This window comes from Salvelinus alpinus, chromosome 12 (assembly GCF_045679555.1).
Source record: "Salvelinus alpinus chromosome 12, SLU_Salpinus.1, whole genome shotgun sequence".
NCBI classification, from domain to species: domain Eukaryota; kingdom Metazoa; phylum Chordata; class Actinopteri; order Salmoniformes; family Salmonidae; genus Salvelinus; species Salvelinus alpinus.
In genome coordinates, this window is record NC_092097.1 from 38,067,636 (window position 1) to 38,088,400 (window position 20,765).

A 20,765-nucleotide genomic window follows, 5' to 3' on the forward strand; every position below is an offset into this window, starting at 1 on the left:
CTAAAAGACTATCGCCACGTAGCACTCACTTCCGTCATCATGAAGTACTTTGAGAGACTTGTCAAGGATCATATCACCTCCACCCTACCTGACACCCTAGACCCACTCCAATTTGCTTACCACCCCAATAGGTCCACAGACGACGCAATCGCAATCACACTGCCGACTGCCCTATCCCATCTGGACAAGAGGAATACCTATGTAAGAAAGCTTTTCATTGACTACAGCTCAGCATTTAACACCATAGTACCCTCCAAACTCGTCATCAAGCTCGAGACCCCGGGTCTCGACCCCGCCCTGTGCAACTGGGACCTGGACTTTCTGACGGGCCGCCCCCAGGTGGAGAGGGTAGGAAACAACATCTCCACCCCACTGATCCTCAACACTGGGGCCCCACAAGGGTGCGTTCTCAGCCCTCTCTTGTACTCCCTGTTCACCCACGACTGCATGGCCATGCACGCCTCCAACTCAATCATCAAGTTTGCAGACGACACTACAGTGGTAGGCTTGATTACCAACAACAACGAGACGGCCTACAGGGAGGATGTGAGGGCACTCGGAGTGTCGTGTCAGGAAAATTACCTCATACTCAACGTCAACAAAACAAAGGAGATGATCGTGGACTTCAGGAAACAGCAGAGGGAGCACCCCCCTATCCACATCGAAGGGACAGTAGTGGAGAAGGTGGAAAGTTTTAAGTTCCTCGGCGTACACATCAAAGACAAACTGAATTGGTCCACCCACACAGACAGCGTTGTGAAGAAGACGCAGCAGCGCCTCTTCAACCTCAGGAGGCTGAAGAAATTTGGCTTGTCACCTAAAACACTCAAACTTTTACAGATGCACAATCGAGAGCATCCTGTCGGGCTGTATCACCGCCTGGTACGGCAACTGCTCCGCCCACAACCGTAAGGCTCTCCAGAGGGTAGTGAGGTCTGCACAACGCATCACCGGGGGCAAACTACCTTTCCCTCCAGGACACCTACACCACCCGATGTCACAGGAAGGCCAAAAAGATCATCAAGGACAACAACCACCCGAGCCACTGCCTGTTCACCCCGCTATCATCCAGAAGACGAGGTCAGTACAGGTGCATTTAAGATGGGACCGAGAGAGTGAAAAACAGCTTTTATCTCAAGGCCATCAGACTGTTAAACAGCCATCACTAACATTGAGTTGCTGCTGTCAACATACTGACTCTTATCTCTAGCCACTATAACAATTAAAAATCGGATGTAATAAATGTATCACTAGTCACTTTAAACAATGTCACTTTATATAATGTTTACATACCCTACATTACTCATCTCATATGTATATACTGTACTCTATACCATCTACTGCATCTTGCCTATGCCGTTCGGCCATCGCTCACCCATGTATTTATATGTACATATTCTTATTCATTCCTTTACTCTTGTGTGTGTAAAAGGTAGTTGTTGTGAAATTGTTAGATTACTTGTTAGATATTACTGCATGGTCGGAACTAGAAACAAGCATTTCGCTGCAATCGCATTAACATCTGCTAACCATGTGTACGTGACCAATAAAATTTGATTGGATTTGATTTGACACACACATACACTGACAACCACATTACATCGAATCCAGCACAGAAACATACACACAACACACACACACCGTTTGACGCAGTTCTCGATCATGTCGCTGGACATGAGCTTCATGCGGTTCTCCAGGTGTTTGGCAAACTCCTCCTCGGGCCAGTGCAGGTCCCTGATGAAGGTCTGCAGCGCCTCCAGCTTCCAAAACAAGTCCTCTGATGTCCCAGAGCCATTGCTGCACACCAACGGCACACCCAAACACAAACAGGTCAGAGGGCAAAGGTCACAGAAGACAGAGGGGTCAGGGGGGTGTAAAGGAGGATGCTGGTCCTCCACACCTCAACTACTGGGGTCAAAGGTCCTTTATTCTAACCACACACCGACCGACTGTTCCAGAGTAATGTCCTTCATATTAACTCAATTTGTAAATATCAGATCTTCTCTTTAGACAGACAGTCAGTTTGTGGGGGAAATAAAAGGTCAGGGTTGACTCCAACATTGAAATAACCATGCTGTAGCACATGGTTATTATTAACCCTTTAGGTGTGAAGTGGAATCATGCAGGATTGTCACTGCAGATATCTCACAGGCTGACTTGTGTCTATACAGAGCGAGGGAGTAGAGAGGTAAGGGAAGGCGTGCCTTAAAACATGGCTATAATTTTGTGTTCAAAAGTAGGTTTAATTGATCTCTATTGAACTTGGTTTGTTTTGGGTATACACGATCAATCACACAAAATACAACTCTTGAAGAGCAGCCCCCTCTCTCACCCCCCATGTCCTCAGGCTGGTGGTACTAGGCGGGTATACTACAGTATAGTAGCTATTAAACACACCATGCAGTCCTGTCTGAAGTTGCTGTCATCCTGGGTAGAGCTGACTGGGATAGGGGGATGCAGGAAAAGCAAGAGGAGGAGGAGAGGAAAAGAGGACAGGAGAGGGGGCAGATCTCTACTATATTGGATGCCAGCTGCACTGAAGCAGTGGTTGCTTCAGAGCATTCAGCTAACAGTCCACCCACCCAGTTACAACCAGATGGACTCTCTACCCACCCCTCCCCATCCCATAAAACACTAGAATGAAAACACCCGCTAACCACCAGCCCCACACACCCTATCCCACTGGCCATAGAAAGTCATGTGAGCCAGGACCAGTAATATTCATACAGAGTGCTGAGGCAACTGTGTATTCTATTAGCAATCAGTGGTACAGTCAACTATTCATGAGCACTATGGACAAACGACTTTATTCTCTACAGCTAGTGCAATTATGAAAACTGTTGGAGAGAGGAGGAAAGATACACATTGGACAGAAAATTCCAGATGAATTATGTCCACTGCTGCAATAGAGTTCAGTGCAACAAAGCCCAACACTTCCAGTGAGAGATGGTTTGGTTCTGTATCTCTGTACCTCACAGCTCAACTGCATGCATGTTGAGGGGAAATGAGAAGGCATCAGATAGCCATTCATTTCAAGAACAAACGAGTCTAAACTCTAAACAAGCCTAAACTACTGTATTTAACCCCTTTGCAGTGCTCTTGGCATGAACATGATAGGATCGGTAAAGACCACTCTGCTTTAATGTTTACCCCAGATTTCATTTGAGGAACGTAAGGGTAAAGTAGTCATATCTGGAATGTGCCATACTCTAGCCTATGGAGTTTAGAAATAAGCTATTTTCCCTTACATAATGTCTAAGCAGGTCATTTGGAGATATTTCAAAATGTAAATCAATATTTTAATTGTCAATGACCTGTGACATGGGGACCTAGGGGACATCTTCATGCCAAGGCAATACGTTGCTGATGCACATAAATCTAAGGTGAACTAGTTGAATACACACTCAGGGACATAGATAGCAGCCATCCATGACGGGGTGGAAAAGCTAGGCATTGTCGGAAGGTTAACTGATAGTCCTGCTACTGGCGGCAGATTTGGTACTTTGGGAATTTGGAGGTTGACATTTGGTATTTGGAGATTCACATTGGGCAGATTACTTGTTAAGCTCCTGCAGAAGAGACAGACAAAAAGAACAAAATAAATCCAGAACAGTGGTAATGTAGACACTGCTGCAGATCAAAGCCATGTGACACTGTACAGTAAAAGTAATCAAATACAGAACACAAGAGGAAAAGTCACATAAAGAAACCGATCATCTTCTGACATGATACATAGTATGTAAATATCACACATAAACAAGAGCAACAGTTAGAGAAGCAGATGTTTTCTGAAGCACATAGAAAAAGAGGACCTACTACATTCAGAATAAGCAGTGGATTTCAGAGTCACAGAGACACATACAGTATAAAAGCAGCAGTAAGACAAAACAGCAAAGTTATATAAACACAAGACCTATAGTCTAGAAATATGCATTTTCTTTTGAGGTTTAGAACTTTGTAAAGAGCTTCCTTTATGAAGAAAGCAAAGCAAAATGTAAATGGAATGACAAATCAATAAGAATTACTTACAAAGTGAAAAAGAGCAAATTAGAAACAAAAACTACACCGGAGAGCTTCTGTCCCTAGCGACATTTCAAAGCACACACTATGAAAGTTAGACCATGAAACAAAAAGGATGGAAATATTGGAGATCGACTTCAACTAAACAGAACAATATACACTAAAGCTTAGAGCTTCTGACAATAAAACTAATCGTTTTAATAATACCTTATGAGTCGTACCATCATATTCAGGTTTAATTTGTTTCTGAAGTTGGAATAACTAATCTCGAAGGCCTATGTATCCTAATAAAAGTTGAATTAATGCCTATCGGGATATGTTTTCCTTATCAGAAAAGAAACTCTGACTGAGGAGTGTGGTGAGGCAGTCAAATTTCATTAAGGACTGAACAACATGAGGTATAGTAGTCTTGTAAGAGTGTCTCTCTCCTGGCCTCTCTAGCCATCCTAAAGAGCAGACAGTTAGTGAGAGGATGGACGGTCCCTTACTTTACAGGCACCCAGGACTCTCCCTCACACCCCCTGGTGATAGACTGAGCGATGGAGGACTCCATCAGGTCCACATATCTAACCACCAGGGGAGAATAGAGGTCCTGCAGGTGTTTGTGGAATTTCCCGTTGCACAGGTGATCTAGAAGCAGAAGAAGAGAGAGAAAATAAAGAGATTATAGCAATAAACATTGTTTTATAGTTATATTGTTAATAAACATCATAGAAGGGCAGTGATTTAGGCAGAAGAGGGAGAGAGAGAATACAGTATTGATATTATAACATAAATGTCACAAAGGGTCAGGACCAAGCAGTGTTAGTATAGCACAGAACAGTACGTGTTTTTGAAAATAATCTCTTCTGAATCACTGTTTCTAAGGTGTGATTCCTGGAGAAATGCCACAGCCACCTTTAGCTGTTTAAGATGGGTGAAAACTTTGGACTTTTGGGTGGGTGGTTAATCTCTTTCACATTCCAAGATATGACATGAATCTAACTTGTTCCTTAATGTTTATTGGAGAAGGCCATTGGTGTATATAGGAAGAGAAACAGGAAACGTACAGTCTGTGCGGAGGAAGTCGTTGAGGAGCTGGAAGAGAGGGAAGCTGTCCCAGCTCTCAGGAGACTGAATCTCCAGGGCAGCGTCCATGTCCACAGCGTACATGGCCAGGAAGGTCTCAGCGTGCTCCGTCATCAGGTCAGACCACCAGGCAAAGGCCTAGACACACACACACACCACGGACAGGACAGAGACAGAACCAGGGAGGGGGTGAATGTTGAACACAAGCCCCAGTCAGGGTGTGAGGATATTGGGTAGAGTAGGCTGGACAGCGAGGGGGCAGAGCAGACTGGGAAGGATCACACACGTACTGGAGCTAATCAGAGCTCTAACAAACCCCACACCAGCAAAGCACTGTGGACTGATATTATGTGTAGGTAGGTAGGCACAGTGTACTTGGATTGTTGGCCGTTAAATGTAGTGATTTTATGTAGTTAACTATAGTAATGGATGTCTGTAGCCTTGCAAACCCATGTGTTCTCCAATAATGAGTAAAACCAATCCACAGCTCTTGCTGGTGAAGACTAAAGGGATCTGGGCTGCTTAAAACCTTAGCTAGCCGCCCACCAACGTGAGAAGAACTTTACAATACATTTATACACAAAGCCAAAAATAGCATAATGATATCATAAAGCTGAGTAATTATGTTGTATTCATTGATTATTGATAATTAATCTATAGATTGAGGGAGGGTCACAGCCTGGCGTGGGGGAGGGGGGTGCCTTAGGTACCTTTTCTCATGCAAACTGATGTGGAAAACTCCCTACATGCTTTGCTCTCCAGGACCAGGAAGCAGCTCGGGTTTCCACCATTCACATCATTGCCATACCAACAGAACATTCCTCTGTAGATGTGAATGTGACACAGGTCATGTCCATGCACTGCACTCTGCCATATAATAGGAAGTAGGCACACTGACCGAAGACTGCAGCACATAGCTTCTCTACTAACTACAGGGTCTTCAGAGGGACAATTTGTGGACAGACCAAGGTACTTGATATGGGTCTCCTCAGTGATTTTCAGGATGACTAGTTAGAGTGAACAATGCTACTTAGTAGGTCAGAAGGAGGTATTTATCCATGTCTGTTTTCATTGAAATTTCTGCTTCTGTTGATGTTGCTCCTGTGCTCGCAGTCTTGGCTCTGCTTATTTGCTCATCTTTGGAAAAACTTGACATTTGACAAATTCCAAGAGGGGAAACTGATTAAACTTTGAAAAGCTTAATCATTCCAGTTATGTTGCATGCTTTTATTCCATATCGAATCAATATCCCCTGAAAAATATCTGCCATAGGGGGACTATAGCTAGCCCAGCGCAGTGGTACGGCATTGCAGTCAAGTCCTCACTTACCTACTGTCTGCCCAGTTACCTGCCCACCCCATCCAAGACTATTTACAACACTATAAATCATTAGTGCTATAGTACACGCAGCAGACCTGTACAAGCTCCATCATCGTACACAGGGCAGGGGGAGTGAGTGTGGACTCAGGGGGAGGTTATAGTTCCAGGAAGGAGGGATGGACAGGTAAATTGGGGGCTCCATCCTACTGTATGTTGGGGGAGGGGAACTCAGGCAAGGCCTTGGCCTCTACTGCACACCCAGGCTCAGTGCTCAGGCTCAGCCAGAGACGGTACAGGCTCTAGTGCTGCAACAGGCACCATCGTTCACAACAGGCTCAAAGGAGAAGTCCTGGACGACTGTACCAACACTTCAGAGAAAGGGGGCAGGGCATTTAGTGGACATGCACAAACCATTACAGGGTTACAGGGGGGGGGGGGGGGGGGGGGTTCTCATTCAACTTCACCACGTACCTCTTTGCCCTGCAGGGAGCGAATATCACCGATCATACAGACAGTGAAAACACAGGGAGATGTACAGGATAGTAAACAGTAGTGTATCTACAGTATCAGGCAGTCATATAAAGGGTTTCTGAGTGGTGGAACAATTCTAAGACGGAAGGAGGGATAGAGCAGAGAGATGGAAGAGGAGAAGCCGGCAAGAAGAGGAATGTTCTACATTTTCAAAGAGTGTGAACCGTAATTTGAAACCCAACTTAAAGCTGGATGGAGGGAGGAGAGGAGAGACATTCATGGTAGAGTTTTGGATTGAATCAAACCTTTAAAAAACCACAGAGAGAATACTGTGGTATATCTCACTTCAACATGCTGCTAGAGAAAATAAGACTAGTCTTTATGGCCCCATGGACATGCTCTATGATCAAAGTGATGTTGTGCAGCCTATAGTATAGTGGAGCTTTACAGATTCAGCATGTTAGCTGATGTTTCTGCACCCACACACAACAGCCACCCTTCCCTCTCTAGTGTATTCCCCTCAACCTTACAACACTAAGGGCAGCCCTAGTCTCTGTGCAGGTCAACATGCGATAGATAGGGAGAGGAGGTTTGTGATGGGACTGAAGAGAAAGGTAAATAATTATACTGTACCGATTGATCTCCAGAACTTGTGACTGCAGCCTGTCAAGCATATGTCAGAGAGATAGAATAAATCTGCTTATCTGCATTAATCTTATCGATCCCATAGGATCACCTATAGATATGCTATACATGTTCGTCATGCTGTTTGTTTACATTAGTTTATTATACTTTTAGGAAATACAAAGGAAAGGGAAAACCTATTTAGTGCTGTTTCTATTTCATGATCCAATTTCTCAGCTAACACGGAATGAGCATGCATCACCTACAGTTCAGTACGACTAGGAGCACCTAGCCTACATTAGAGCTACCTATACTGTTCTGTTCTCTACTCTACTGTACACACTGAGCTGAAATGACTAAGGCATTACCATCTTTCAAGGCAACCAATGTTTTATGTAACATTGTACCACCAGGGTTATGAATGATGAATAAGTGAAGGGAACTGCATACTTCCTACTTTAAAATGCCTCCTCAGGTAGAAATAGTGCCCTGGTACAATGTTAACATTCATCTCCCATTAAGGATTTCTGGCTGTGTATTAAATAATTGATAAAAATGCATCCATACACACAGACAGCATTATATGTAAAGGTGTCAGGAAGGAATGTACAAGCTCCCTTCTCCATGCCATGAAGGAGAAGTCAGAGGAGGTAAACAAGGGACATAGACAAAGAGAGGGATGAGAGGAGGAGTTACCCACTCACCTCCGCATGATGTTCCTGGTTCTGCTGGAGGACCTCTATGACTAGCTCGGCCAGGCGAATAGTGTCCTCCAGTTTTTTGGCGGGCGTGACTAACCGGCCTACGTTCTCTGGAGCAGAAGGATGGGGGGCGGGGGTGGGGGGGTGGGTGGTTAATTAGGCAGAGTGGGGTAGCTAACAGAATCTGTTAGAATGGTTTTTCCCATCGATATCGTTAACTCCAGAGATATTTTAAATGAAAGACATAATAAGTGCTCTGGGTTCTCTCTGGCGCACACAGACCACATTGACCACCAGCACTGAAGATGAGAGTATCATGGTTTCTAAAGCATGCCCCCAATGAACTGGTACATGGTGTGTAAACAGTCAGTGTGAGGTGATATGGGACAACACAGTCGGGTAGAAGTGATGGACTAAATCAATCCCATGGAGAAAACAAATGCATTGTTACACTATCATGCAAAATACTCTTGTGGTCTTCATGCTTTTGTTGCTTGAGATTTTCAATGTTGAGTTTGTAACAGATATCGCTGGTAAGATCTAGGGTGTACCTGGACACTTTTTTTCATATACATATTATCTGCTGACATACAATTGAATTAACAATTGATTATGGTGAAATTAGATATTCAGAACATTAACAATAATGTGGCAAAACATCATTGGACGGCTCAAATGATATTTGAAATAAGGAGATAGAACTGTACAGAGTTAATATTGGTACATTATAATTTCATCATATTATGTTTATCATATCTGTCTAAATGTTGAAATTATACTTTCAGTGTAGCCTATTTATTCTCGTAATATTTTAGTCACACGTCATATACTCTATGCCAGGGATCATCAACTAGATTCAGTCGCGGGCCAATTTTCTTCTGGAGTGGATGGTCGGGGGGCCGGAACATAATTACAAATCATTTGTAGACTGCAAATTGACCGCAAGAAGCCCAAACAGATATAATATTTTACTGAAACGTAACAATTTCAAACCTTCCTTACATTTGTATATGTTCAGGTGGCTCTCTATTATGCATGGAAATACTTGGAAACAGATTTCTTAATTTAAAATCACTTGGGGCTGATTTCCTGGTGGTTTTACAGTCTTTTATTTCAACAATGAAAATGTATTTTTTTTTTTCTAAGAAAACTTAGGGGCAAAATAAAACCAACTACTGTCGGGCTGCCAGTTGGGGAACCCTGCTCTATGCTATGTACTACCTTGACTACTAAGTAGCCATGCAGCTAAAAGGACCCTGAACCCCACAGCATAGTTCATAAGGCTAACGAGAGATCATGCAGAGGATTCCTTACAGTGCCTTTATGTTGGTCCTTAGACCTTACACTGAAGTATAATAAGCAGAATGATAATGTGGTGATTATCATTATCAAATGTATTATACTTCATCCATATCCAATGTGTTCATCTGTTTTATGAAATATATCATGTTATCAGAGAATGGAATCTCGTTGTATACAAATGTAATAATTGGTAATAATTTTCCTCGTTGTGTACTTGAATACTGATAGCCAGATATATTTAAGCAAGCTCGACTTGCATTATTTCTCTCAACACATTGGAGATGCTACCTTTTGTCTGCATATTTGTGAGAGATTGTTTTGCTTATGTTTCTGATGTATTTTGCTTTATTCAATACATGTATCATAGTATCAGGAAAAACAATGGAAAATCATTTCATGAATGCATCTACAGTATATATTATCCCAGTATGTTGTTATAATGTAATACAATCACTCCACAAATATTAGTGTGCTAAATGTTTGTATTGCATGTGTTTAAGTGTGTGTGTGTGTGTGTGTGTGTGTGTGTGTGTGTGTGTGTGTGTGTGTGTGTGTGTGTGTGTGTGTGTGTGTGTGTGTGTGTGTGTGTGCACGTGCATGCATGCATGCATGCATGCATGCATGAGTGCACCTGAGTGTGTGTATGTGTGTGTTTAGGGTAGTTGTGTATTGGGGCTAAGCTAAAAGTCAAACAGGGCTTCACCTGGATCATTTGGATCCGGCTTTCTATCTTTCTCAACTAGAGAGAGAGAAAAGAAAGACAAGAAAGAGAAAAGAAGAGATATTTAGGTTTATAACACCATGGTTATTAGTTTATCTTCCAGAAGAGAGAAATAAGATGTCATGCTTTACGCTACTCCATCTGAGAGAAGGTAACTACAGTAGTCAAATGTGTTAGATAGCTACAGTAGTTGAATGTGTTAGGTAGCTACAGTAGTTGAATGTGTTAGGTAGCTACAGTAGTTGAATGTGTTAGGTAGCTACAGTAGTTGAATGTGTTAGATAGCTACAGTAGTTGAATGTGTTAGGTAGCTACAGTAGTTGAATGTGTTAGGTAGCTACAGTAGTTGAATATGTCACGTAGCTACAGTAGTTGAATCTGTTAGGTAGCTACAGTAGTTGAATGTGTTAGATAGCTACAGTAGTTGAATGTGTTAGGTAGCTACAGTAGTTGCATCTGTTAGTTAATTACAGTAGTTGCATCTGTTAGTTAATTACAATAGTTGAATCTGTTAGGTAGCTACAGTAGTTGAATCTGTTAGGTAGCTACAGTAGTTGCATCTGTTAGTTAATTACAGTAGTTGAAGGTGTTAGATAGCTACAGTAGTTGAATGTGTTAGATAGCTACAGTAGTTGAATGTGTTAGATAGCTACAGTAGTTGAATGTGTTAGATAGCTACAGTAGTTGAATCTGTTAGGTAGCTACAGTAGTTGAATGTGTTAGATAGCTACAGTAGTTGAATCTGTTAGGTAGCTACAGCAGTTGAATGTGTTAGGTAGCTACAGTAGTTGAATCTGTTAGGTAGCTACAGTAGTTGAATCTGTTAGGTAGCTACAGTAGTTGAATCTGTTATGTAGCTACAGTAGTTGAATCTGTTAGGTAGCTACAGTAGTTGAATCTGTCACGTAGCTACAGTAGTTGAATATGTCACGTAGCTACAGTAGTTGAATCTGTTAGGTAGCTACAGTAGTTGAATCTGTTAGGTAGCTACAGTAGTTGAATATGTCACGTAGCTACAGTAGTTGAATGTGTTAGGTAGCTACAGTAGTTGAATATGTCACGTAGCTACAGTAGTTGAATCTGTTAGGTAGCTACAGTAGTTGAATGTGTTAGATAGCTACAGTAGTTGAATGTGTTAGGTAGCTACAGCAGTTGAATGTGTTAGATAGCTACAGTAGTTGCATTTGTTAGTTAATTACAGTAGTTGAAGGTGTTAGGTAGCTACAGTAGTTTAATCTGTTAGGTAGCTACAGTAGTTGAATATGTCACGTAGCTACAGTAGTTGAATCTGTTAGGTAGCTACAGTAGTTGAATGTGTTAGTTAATTACAGTAGTTGATTGTGTTAGGCAGCTACAGTAGTTGAATGTGTTAGGTAGCTACAGTAGTTGAATCTGTTAGGTAGCTACAGTAGTTGAATATGTTAGGTAGCTACAGTAGTTGAATGTGTTAGTTAATTACAGTAGTTGAATGTGTTAGGTAGCTACAGTAGTTGAATGTGTCAGGTAGCTACAGTAGTTGAATGTGTCAGGTAGCTACAGTAGTTGAGTGTGTTAGGTAGCTACAGTAGTTGAATTTGTTAGGTAGCTACAGTAGTTGAATGGGTTAGGTAGCTACAGTGGTTGAATGTGTCAGGTAGCTACAGTAGTTGAATGTGTTAGGTAGCTACAGTAGTTGAATGTATTCGGTAGCTACAGTAGTTGAATGTGTTAGGTATCTACAGTAGTTGAATGTGTTAGGTAGCTACAGTAGTTGAATGTGTTAGGTAGCTACAGTAGTTGAATTTGTCAGGTAGCTACATCAGTTGAATTTGTCAGGTAGCTACAGTAGTTGAATGTGTTAGGTAGCTACAGCAGTTGAATGTGTTAGGTAGCTAGAGCAGTTGAATGTGTTAGGTAGCTACATTAGTTGAATGTATAAGGTAGCTACAAAGGCGTAATGTGTTAGGTAGCTTCAAAGCTTGAAAGTGTTAGGTAGCTACAGTAGTTGAATGTGTCAGGTAGCTACAGTAGTTTAATGTGTCAGGTAGCTACAGTAGTTCAATTTGTTAGGTAGCTAAAGTAGTTCAAAGTGTTCGGTAGCTACAGTAGTTGAATGTGTTAGGCAGCTGCAGTAGTTGAATGTATAAGGTAGCTACAAAGGCGTAATGTGTAGGTAGCTACAGTAGTTGAATATGTTTGGTAGCTACAGTAGTTGAATGTGTTAGGTAGCTACAGCAGTTGAATGTGTTAGGTAGCTACAGTAGTTAAATATGTTAGATAACTACAGTAGATGAATGTGTTAGGTAGCTACAGTAGTTGAATGTGTCAGGTAGCTACAGTAGTTGAATGTGTTAGGCAGCTACAGTAGTTGAATGTGTCAGGTAGCTACAGTAGTTGAATGTGTTATTTAGCTACAGTTTTTGAATGTGTTAGTTAGCTACAGTAGTTGAATGTGTTAGATAGCTACAGTAGTTGAATGTGTTATTTAGCTACAGTTGTTGAATGTGTTAGTTAGCTACAGTAGTTGAATGTGTTAGGTAGCTACAGTAGTTGAATGTGTCAGGTAGCTACAGTAGTTGAATGTGTTAGGCAGCTACAGTAGTTGAATGTGTTAGGTAGCTACAGTAGCTGAATGTGTTAGGTAGCTACATTAGTTGAATGTGTTAGGTAGCTACAGTAGCTGAATGTGTTAGGTAGCTACATTAGTTGAATGTGTTAGGTAGCTACAGTAGCTGAATGTGTTAGGTAGCTACAGTAGCTGAATGTGTTAGGTAGCTACATTAGTTGAATGTGTTAGGTAGCTACATTAGTTGAATCTGTTAGGTAGCTACAGTAGTTGCATCTGTTAGTTAATTACAGTAGTTGAAGGTGTTAGATAGCTACAGTAGTTGAATCTGTTAGGTAGCTACAGTAGTTGAATGTGTTAGATAGCTACAGTAGTTGAATGTGTTAGATAGCTACAGTAGTTGAATCTGTTAGGTAGCTACAGTAGTTGAATGTGTTAGATAGCTACAGTAGTTGAATCTGTTAGGTAGCTACATTAGTTGAATGTGTTAGATAGCTACAGTAGTTGAATCTGTTAGGTAGCTACAGTAGTTGAATATGTCACGTAGCTACAGTAGTTGAATCTGTTAGGTAGCTACAGTAGTTGAATCTGTTAGGTAGCTACAGTAGTTGAATCTGTTATGTAGCTACAGTAGTTGAATATGTCACGTAGCTACAGTAGTTGAATCTGTTAGGTAGCTACAGTAGTTGAATCTGTTAGGTAGCTACAGTAGTTGAATGTGTTAGGTAGCTACAGTAGTTGAATATGTCACGTAGCTACAGTAGTTGAATCTGTTAGGTAGCTACAGTAGTTGAATGTGTTAGATAGCTACAGTAGTTGAATGTGTTAGGTAGCTACAGCAGTTGAATGTGTTAGATAGCTACAGTAGTTGCATTTGTTAGTTAATTACAGTAGTTGAAGGTGTTAGGTAGCTACAGTAGTTTAATCTGTTAGGTAGCTACAGTAGTTGAATATGTCACGTAGCTACAGTAGTTGAATCTGTTAGGTAGCTACAGTAGTTGAATGTGTTAGTTAATTACAGTAGTTGATTGTGTTAGGCAGCTACAGTAGTTGAATGTGTTAGGTAGCTACAGTAGTTGAATCTGTTAGGTAGCTACAGTAGTTGAATATGTTAGGTAGCTACAGTAGTTGAATGTGTTAGTTAATTACAGTAGTTGAATGTGTTAGGTAGCTACAGTAGTTGAATGTGTCAGGTAGCTACAGTAGTTGAATGTGTCAGGTAGCTACAGTAGTTGAGTGTGTTAGGTAGCTACAGTAGTTGAATTTGTTAGGTAGCTACAGTAGTTGAATGGGTTAGGTAGCTACAGTGGTTGAATGTGTCAGGTAGCTACAGTAGTTGAATGTGTTAGGCAGCTGCAGTAGTTGAATGTATAAGGTAGCTACAAAGGCGTAATGTGTAGGTAGCTACAGTAGTTGAATATGTTTGGTAGCTACAGTAGTTGAATGTGTTAGGTAGCTACAGCAGTTGAATGTGTTAGGTAGCTACAGTAGTTAACTATGTTAGATAACTACAGTAGATGAATGTGTTAGGTAGCTACAGTAGTTGAATGTGTCAGGTAGCTACAGTAGTTGAATGTGTTAGGCAGCTACAGTAGTTGAATGTGTCAGGTAGCTACAGTAGTTGAATGTGTTATTTAGCTACAGTTTTTGAATGTGTTAGTTAGCTACAGTAGTTGAATGTGTTAGATAGCTACAGTAGTTGAATGTGTTATTTAGCTACAGTTGTTGAATGTGTTAGTTAGCTACAGTAGTTGAATGTGTTAGGTAGCTACAGTAGTTGAATGTGTCAGGTAGCTACAGTAGTTGAATGTGTTAGGCAGCTACAGTAGTTGAATGTGTTAGGTAGCTACAGTAGCTGAATGTGTTAGGTAGCTACATTAGTTGAATGTGTTAGGTAGCTACAGTAGCTGAATGTGTTAGGTAGCTACATTAGTTGAATCTGTTAGGTAGCTACAGTAGTTGCATCTGTTAGTTAATTACAGTAGTTGAAGGTGTTAGATAGCTACAGTAGTTGAATCTGTTAGGTAGCTACAGTAGTTGAATGTGTTAGATAGCTACAGTAGTTGAATGTGTTAGATAGCTACAGTAGTTGAATCTGTTAGGTAGCTACAGTAGTTGAATGTGTTAGATAGCTACAGTAGTTGAATCTGTTAGGTAGCTACATTAGTTGAATGTGTTAGATAGCTACAGTAGTTGAATCTGTTAGGTAGCTACAGTAGTTGAATATGTCACGTAGCTACAGTAGTTGAATCTGTTAGGTAGCTACAGTAGTTGAATCTGTTAGGTAGCTACAGTAGTTGAATCTGTTATGTAGCTACAGTAGTTGAATATGTCACGTAGCTACAGTAGTTGAATCTGTTAGGTAGCTACAGTAGTTGAATCTGTTAGGTAGCTACAGTAGTTGAATGTGTTAGGTAGCTACAGTAGTTGAATATGTCACGTAGCTACAGTAGTTGAATCTGTTAGGTAGCTACAGTAGTTGAATGTGTTAGATAGCTACAGTAGTTGAATGTGTTAGGTAGCTACAGCAGTTGAATGTGTTAGATAGCTACAGTAGTTGCATTTGTTAGTTAATTACAGTAGTTGAAGGTGTTAGGTAGCTACAGTAGTTTAATCTGTTAGGTAGCTACAGTAGTTGAATATGTCACGTAGCTACAGTAGTTGAATCTGTTAGGTAGCTACAGTAGTTGAATGTGTTAGTTAATTACAGTAGTTGATTGTGTTAGGCAGCTACAGTAGTTGAATGTGTTAGGTAGCTACAGTAGTTGAATCTGTTAGGTAGCTACAGTAGTTGAATATGTTAGGTAGCTACAGTAGTTGAATGTGTTAGTTAATTACAGTAGTTGAATGTGTTAGGTAGCTACAGTAGTTGAATGTGTCAGGTAGCTACAGTAGTTGAATGTGTCAGGTAGCTACAGTAGTTGAGTGTGTTAGGTAGCTACAGTAGTTGAATTTGTTAGGTAGCTACAGTAGTTGAATGGGTTAGGTAGCTACAGTGGTTGAATGTGTCAGGTAGCTACAGTAGTTGAATGTGTTAGGTAGCTACAGTAGTTGAATGTATTCGGTAGCTACAGTAGTTGAATGTGTTAGGTATCTACAGTAGTTGAATGTGTTAGGTAGCTACAGTAGTTGAATGTGTTAGGTAGCTACAGTAGTTGAATTTGTCAGGTAGCTACATCAGTTGAATTTGTCAGGTAGCTACAGTAGTTGAATGTGTTAGGTAGCTACAGCAGTTGAATGTGTTAGGTAGCTAGAGCAGTTGAATGTGTTAGGTAGCTACATTAGTTGAATGTATAAGGTAGCTACAAAGGCGTAATGTGTTAGGTAGCTTCAAAGCTTGAAAGTGTTAGGTAGCTACAGTAGTTGAATGTGTCAGGTAGCTACAGTAGTTTAATGTGTCAGGTAGCTACAGTAGTTCAATTTGTTAGGTAGCTAAAGTAGTTCAAAGTGTTCGGTAGCTACAGTAGTTGAATGTGTTAGGCAGCTGCAGTAGTTGAATGTATAAGGTAGCTACAAAGGCGTAATGTGTCAGGTAGCTACAGTAGTTCAATTTGTTAGGTAGCTAAAGTAGTTCAAAGTGTTCGGTAGCTACAGTAGTTGAATATGTTTGGTAGCTACAGTAGTTGAATGTGTTAGGTAGCTACAGCAGTTGAATGTGTTAGGTAGCTACAGTAGTTAAATATGTTAGATAACTACAGTAGTTAAATGGATTCGGTAGCTACAGTAGTTAGGTAGCTACAGTAGTTGAATGTGTTAGATAGCTACAGTAGTTGAATGTGTTATTTAGCTACAGTTGTTGAATGTGTTAGTTAGCTACAGTAGTTGAATGTGTCAGGTAGCTACAGTAGTTGAATGTGTTAGGCAGCTACAGTAGTTGAATGTGTCAGGTAGCTACAGTAGTTGAATGTGTCAGGTAGCTACAGTAGCTGAATGTGTTAGGTAGCTACATTAGTTGAATGTGTTAGGTAGCTACATTAGTTGAATGTGTTAGGTAGCTACAGCAGTTGAATGTGTTAGGTAGCTACAGCAGTTGAATGTGGTAGGTAGCTACAGTAGTTGAATGTGTTAGGTAGCTACAGTAGTTGAATGTGTTAGGTAGCTACAGTAGTTGAATGTGTTAGGTAGCTACAGTAGTTGAATGTGTTAGATAGCTACAGCAGTTGAATGTGTTAGGTAGCTACAGCAGTTGAATGTGTTAGGTAGCTACAGTAGTTGAATGTGTTAGGTAGCTACAGTAGTTGAATGTGTTAGATAGCTACAGTAGTTGAATGTGTTAGATAGCTACAGTAGTTGAATGTGTTAGGTAGCTACAGTAGTTGAATGTGTTAGGTAGCTACAGTAGTTGAATGTGCTAGGTAGCTACAGTAGTTGAATGTGCTAGGTAGCTACAGTAGTTGAATGTGTTAGGTAGCTACAGCAGTTGAATGTGTTAGGTAGCTACAGCAGTTGAATGTGTTAGGTAGCTACAGTAGTTGAATGTGTTAGGCAGCTACAGTAGTTGAATGTGTTAGGTAGCTACAGTAGTTGAATGTGTTAGATAGCTACAGCAGTTGAATGTGTTAGGTAGCTACAGCAGTTGAATGTGTTAGGTAGCTACAGCAGTTGAATGTGTTAGGTAGCTACAGTAGTTGAATGTGTTAGGTAGCTACAGTAGTTGAATGTGTTAGGTAGCTACAGTAGTTGAATGTGTTAGGTAGCTACAGTAGTTGAATGTGCTAGGTAGCTACAGTAGTTGAATGTGTTAGATAGCTACAGCAGTTGAATGTGTTAGGTAGCTACAGTAGTTGAATGTGTTAGGTAGCTACAGTAGTTGACAAAACTTCACAGACATACAGATTTGTACAGACACTCTGAAACGCTGAGACACTAGCCTGAGGAGAAGTCAACATTAAAGAAGCAGCAACAACAGGATGCAGTTGACAGTAACAGACAGACAGCTTTAGACCGTTGTGAACTTAGACATAAGACAAACAATAGCTGCTTGAACCAAAGACAAGACACATTGACCCGTTGTGAGTTGAGCTGAGTTAAAACACATATTATAGGAACTCTGTCTGCGTACACACAATCCTTTCTGTCCTCCAGGCATTGTTGCTCTGCCTGCAACTGCTGCTCTGCTCTACGGCCTCCATCTCCGTTTCTGGCAGTAACATAGTATCATACCTGTCTGTCCCAGTGCACAGCGCAGTGTGGCAGGCGTACCAAACACTGACACATGATCAGACGACTGAAGGAGGTAACACAGAAGCAATGTAAAAAATGCATTCAAGTCACATGGGTGGGCATGGGCTTTTGTCCAACCAAAAGAAAGAAGCTTACAGACCAGACCGACAGATCATTCATGTGGGTCACAGACATATGGGGCGGCAGGGGCGGCAGGGGGCGGCAGGGTAGCCTAGTGGTTAGAGCGTTGGACTAGTAATCGAAAGGTTGCAAGTTCAAATCCCCGAGCTGACAAGGTACAAATCTGTCGTTCTGCCCCTGAACAGGCAGTTAACCCACTGTTCCTAGGCCGTCATTGAAAATAAGAATTTGTTCTTAACTGACTTGCCTAGTTAAATAAAGGTAAAATAAAATAAAATAAATAAATATGGGTAACTGTAGGTCCCTAGTAGTACTAGCTTCTCAGACAGACCTCCACAGACCAGACTGACTCTCTCTCTCTCCCCCCACTCGCTCTCACAGACATGAGCGATAGACCAAAAAAAGCACAAAGGAGGAAGGAGGAGTGGACATCTCTGAGGGGAGTGAGGAAGGGAAGGAGGGAGGGGCTGATGTGGTCAAAGAAGGCTGAAAGAGGGAGGGAGGAGAGACATTGGAGGATGAGGCAGGTACTCACGGATGGTTAAATCCATCACTTGTGACGCCAAGCAGAAGACAGGGTGCTCAAACATTTCCCTCTTTCTCCCTACAAAAGAGGAGGATTGGGACATGCAAGAGGCTGGGGTCAGATGATAGGGTGAGAGGTTAAAGGTCAGAGGAGATGGGAAGGTAGAGAACTGTCCTGGGTCATGCTCATTAGGGCACACCATAGGAAAACTTTTTGTAACAGAAAACAAAACAACAAGTTTCTTATTGGACATGTCCAGGTAGATCTTCGCTGTTTCAGTTTGTTTTCTTCCATTTGGTGGCCTAATGAACACAACAATGGTGAGTATTGACTTGGGTTTGGACTATGGATGACTGGGTCCAATAATGATTGTTTTAGGACTATTTTCTTGATATTGGACCAACAGCATCACAAGGGCAGGGGGACAAAGTCTACTTGGTATATTTTCAAGATAGTAAGGGATAAACACCCTAGTACCTTTGGCACCCTAAGAATGTCTTTCTATGTATTGACTACACATTTTGGATCAACCTGTTGACATGCATGTCAATGCAAGCTATGCATATGACTTCATAGGGAAATCAAAATGGTGTTATGCAAGCAGGAATAGAGTACTGTATATGGCATTTGCAAAAGGGCTGTTTTAAAAGGTAAAGTGTGATATGTAGTGGCTAGTCCATGCCTATAAAGACAAACCTTTCCATAATGTCCTGTAGCACATGCAGGTGACAGATGCTGGGTTGTCTTTGTCCAATCCCAACATTCTTTTTCATTGGCTTCAAAACCAAGTATCACAGAAATGTGAGGTGATAAATGTGGTGAAGCCAATAAGAGGAGAGGGAGGAAGAGGACAGCAGAAGACTAGGGAGAGGAGGGCAGTGGTCCGCCGGAGGAATAAGACAAAGGGGAAGGAAAGGGAGAAAGAGGGCAGAAAGGAGAGGGAGAGAAGGACAAGGGTCCCTAGGAAAGGAGAAGAAGAGAGGCAGGGCCGAGTAAGATTTATTTGTATAAATCTTAGATTGTAGGCCCTGGAGTCTAGGGAGGGGGGTTCTCTTCAGGGGAGATCTGCTTCTAGCTACTGATTATCTTTACTGCATAATGTAGATCTATAATATATACTGCGCACTATACTGTTAAATCACAACATGCCATAGGCCAGGATACAGCTAGAGTCAAGGTACAGCGAGAGGGGGGCCAGGCCAGTATATTAACAGGGCTTGAATCCAAAACTTTGGATTTGAATGCATTTTTACTCACAACACCTATACAGAAAGCCGACTTCACCTACAGTACAGTACAGTACAGTACAGTACAGTTCAGTAGAGTAGAGTAGAGTACAGTAGAGTACAGAACACCACAGCTAAAGCAGCCTGCCTGAAACAAAGGGGAGAGAAATGGCTGAGTGACAAACAAGTGACAATCAATCTGTCAAATGAAAAAATACTGTATAAGCTGCTCCTCTTGAATTCATCATGTGAGAAAAAATGTAATCCACATCTCTGGTAAAAAAAAGAAAGATATATCAGTATGTTTCTTCAGTACTTGTTTTCTTGTCCAGGTTAATATTGAAATGATTCCCACTGTAGGATGCTAAAATATGAATCAAAAGACACTTCCGAAAGAGAGCAGAATGGTTGACGCACCTGTTCCACATAGACACCCCCAGAATGACTCAAAAGTCACTAAAGTACTGAAAGTGGTCATTATTTAAGTTACAATCATCAAAAGAAAAACAATCAGTTACATTTTTCAAAACAACAACAACCTATAATTTACCAACAGAGGTAAATGCTATTGCATTCTGAAGGTGTGTCTATATATGTAAGTGATGGATAGTTACCTTCCATTTGAGCGTATTCTGTGATTTTAGCGTAGTTGAGCTGAGCAGCCTGCTCCAAACATTTACGGATGACTCCCTTCACTTCCTCTTGTGGGACGGGAGTCACAATGTCCTTCATCAGCACCTGAAAGTGAGAAAAAGGGCAGGACAAGTCTTCCTTAGAGTCTCGCCACTGAATTACAGTTTAGCTTACAATAGTTTTCATTTTCTATTTCCTTTCTCAAGCATATATATGAGATTATGACCTGCAAAGTTTCTGTAAAATGAGAATCATTCATGACCTGCAAAGTTTCTGTAAAATGTGAATCATTCATGACCTGCAA

General features: G+C 41.2%; 1 protein-coding gene across 11 annotated transcripts in view; it reads right to left on the bottom strand.

Annotated features, from left to right (window-relative positions):
- The window catches only part of LOC139536109 (calcium-dependent secretion activator 1-like), a 163,912-nt gene that overhangs the window by 15,327 nt on the left and 127,820 nt on the right, over window positions 1-20,765 (bottom strand). The window contains exons 16-24 of one of the 11 annotated variants that reach the window (XM_071336270.1): window positions 20,443-20,566; window positions 18,612-18,680; window positions 10,210-10,245; window positions 8,208-8,314; window positions 7,513-7,542; window positions 5,070-5,226; window positions 4,509-4,650; window positions 3,405-3,569; window positions 1,642-1,797 (exon numbers count right to left, since the gene is read on the bottom strand). In XM_071336270.1, coding sequence (XP_071192371.1) covers window positions 1,642-1,797; window positions 3,405-3,569; window positions 4,509-4,650; window positions 5,070-5,226; window positions 7,513-7,542; window positions 8,208-8,314; window positions 10,210-10,245; window positions 18,612-18,680; window positions 20,443-20,566 — 986 coding nt within the window. The remainder of the gene's footprint in view (window positions 1-1,641; window positions 1,798-3,404; window positions 3,570-4,508; window positions 4,651-5,069; window positions 5,227-7,512; window positions 7,543-8,207; window positions 8,315-10,209; window positions 10,246-18,611; window positions 18,681-20,442; window positions 20,567-20,765) is intronic. The other 10 variants (XM_071336278.1, XM_071336271.1, XM_071336272.1 and 7 more) reach the window with 10 other exon arrangements.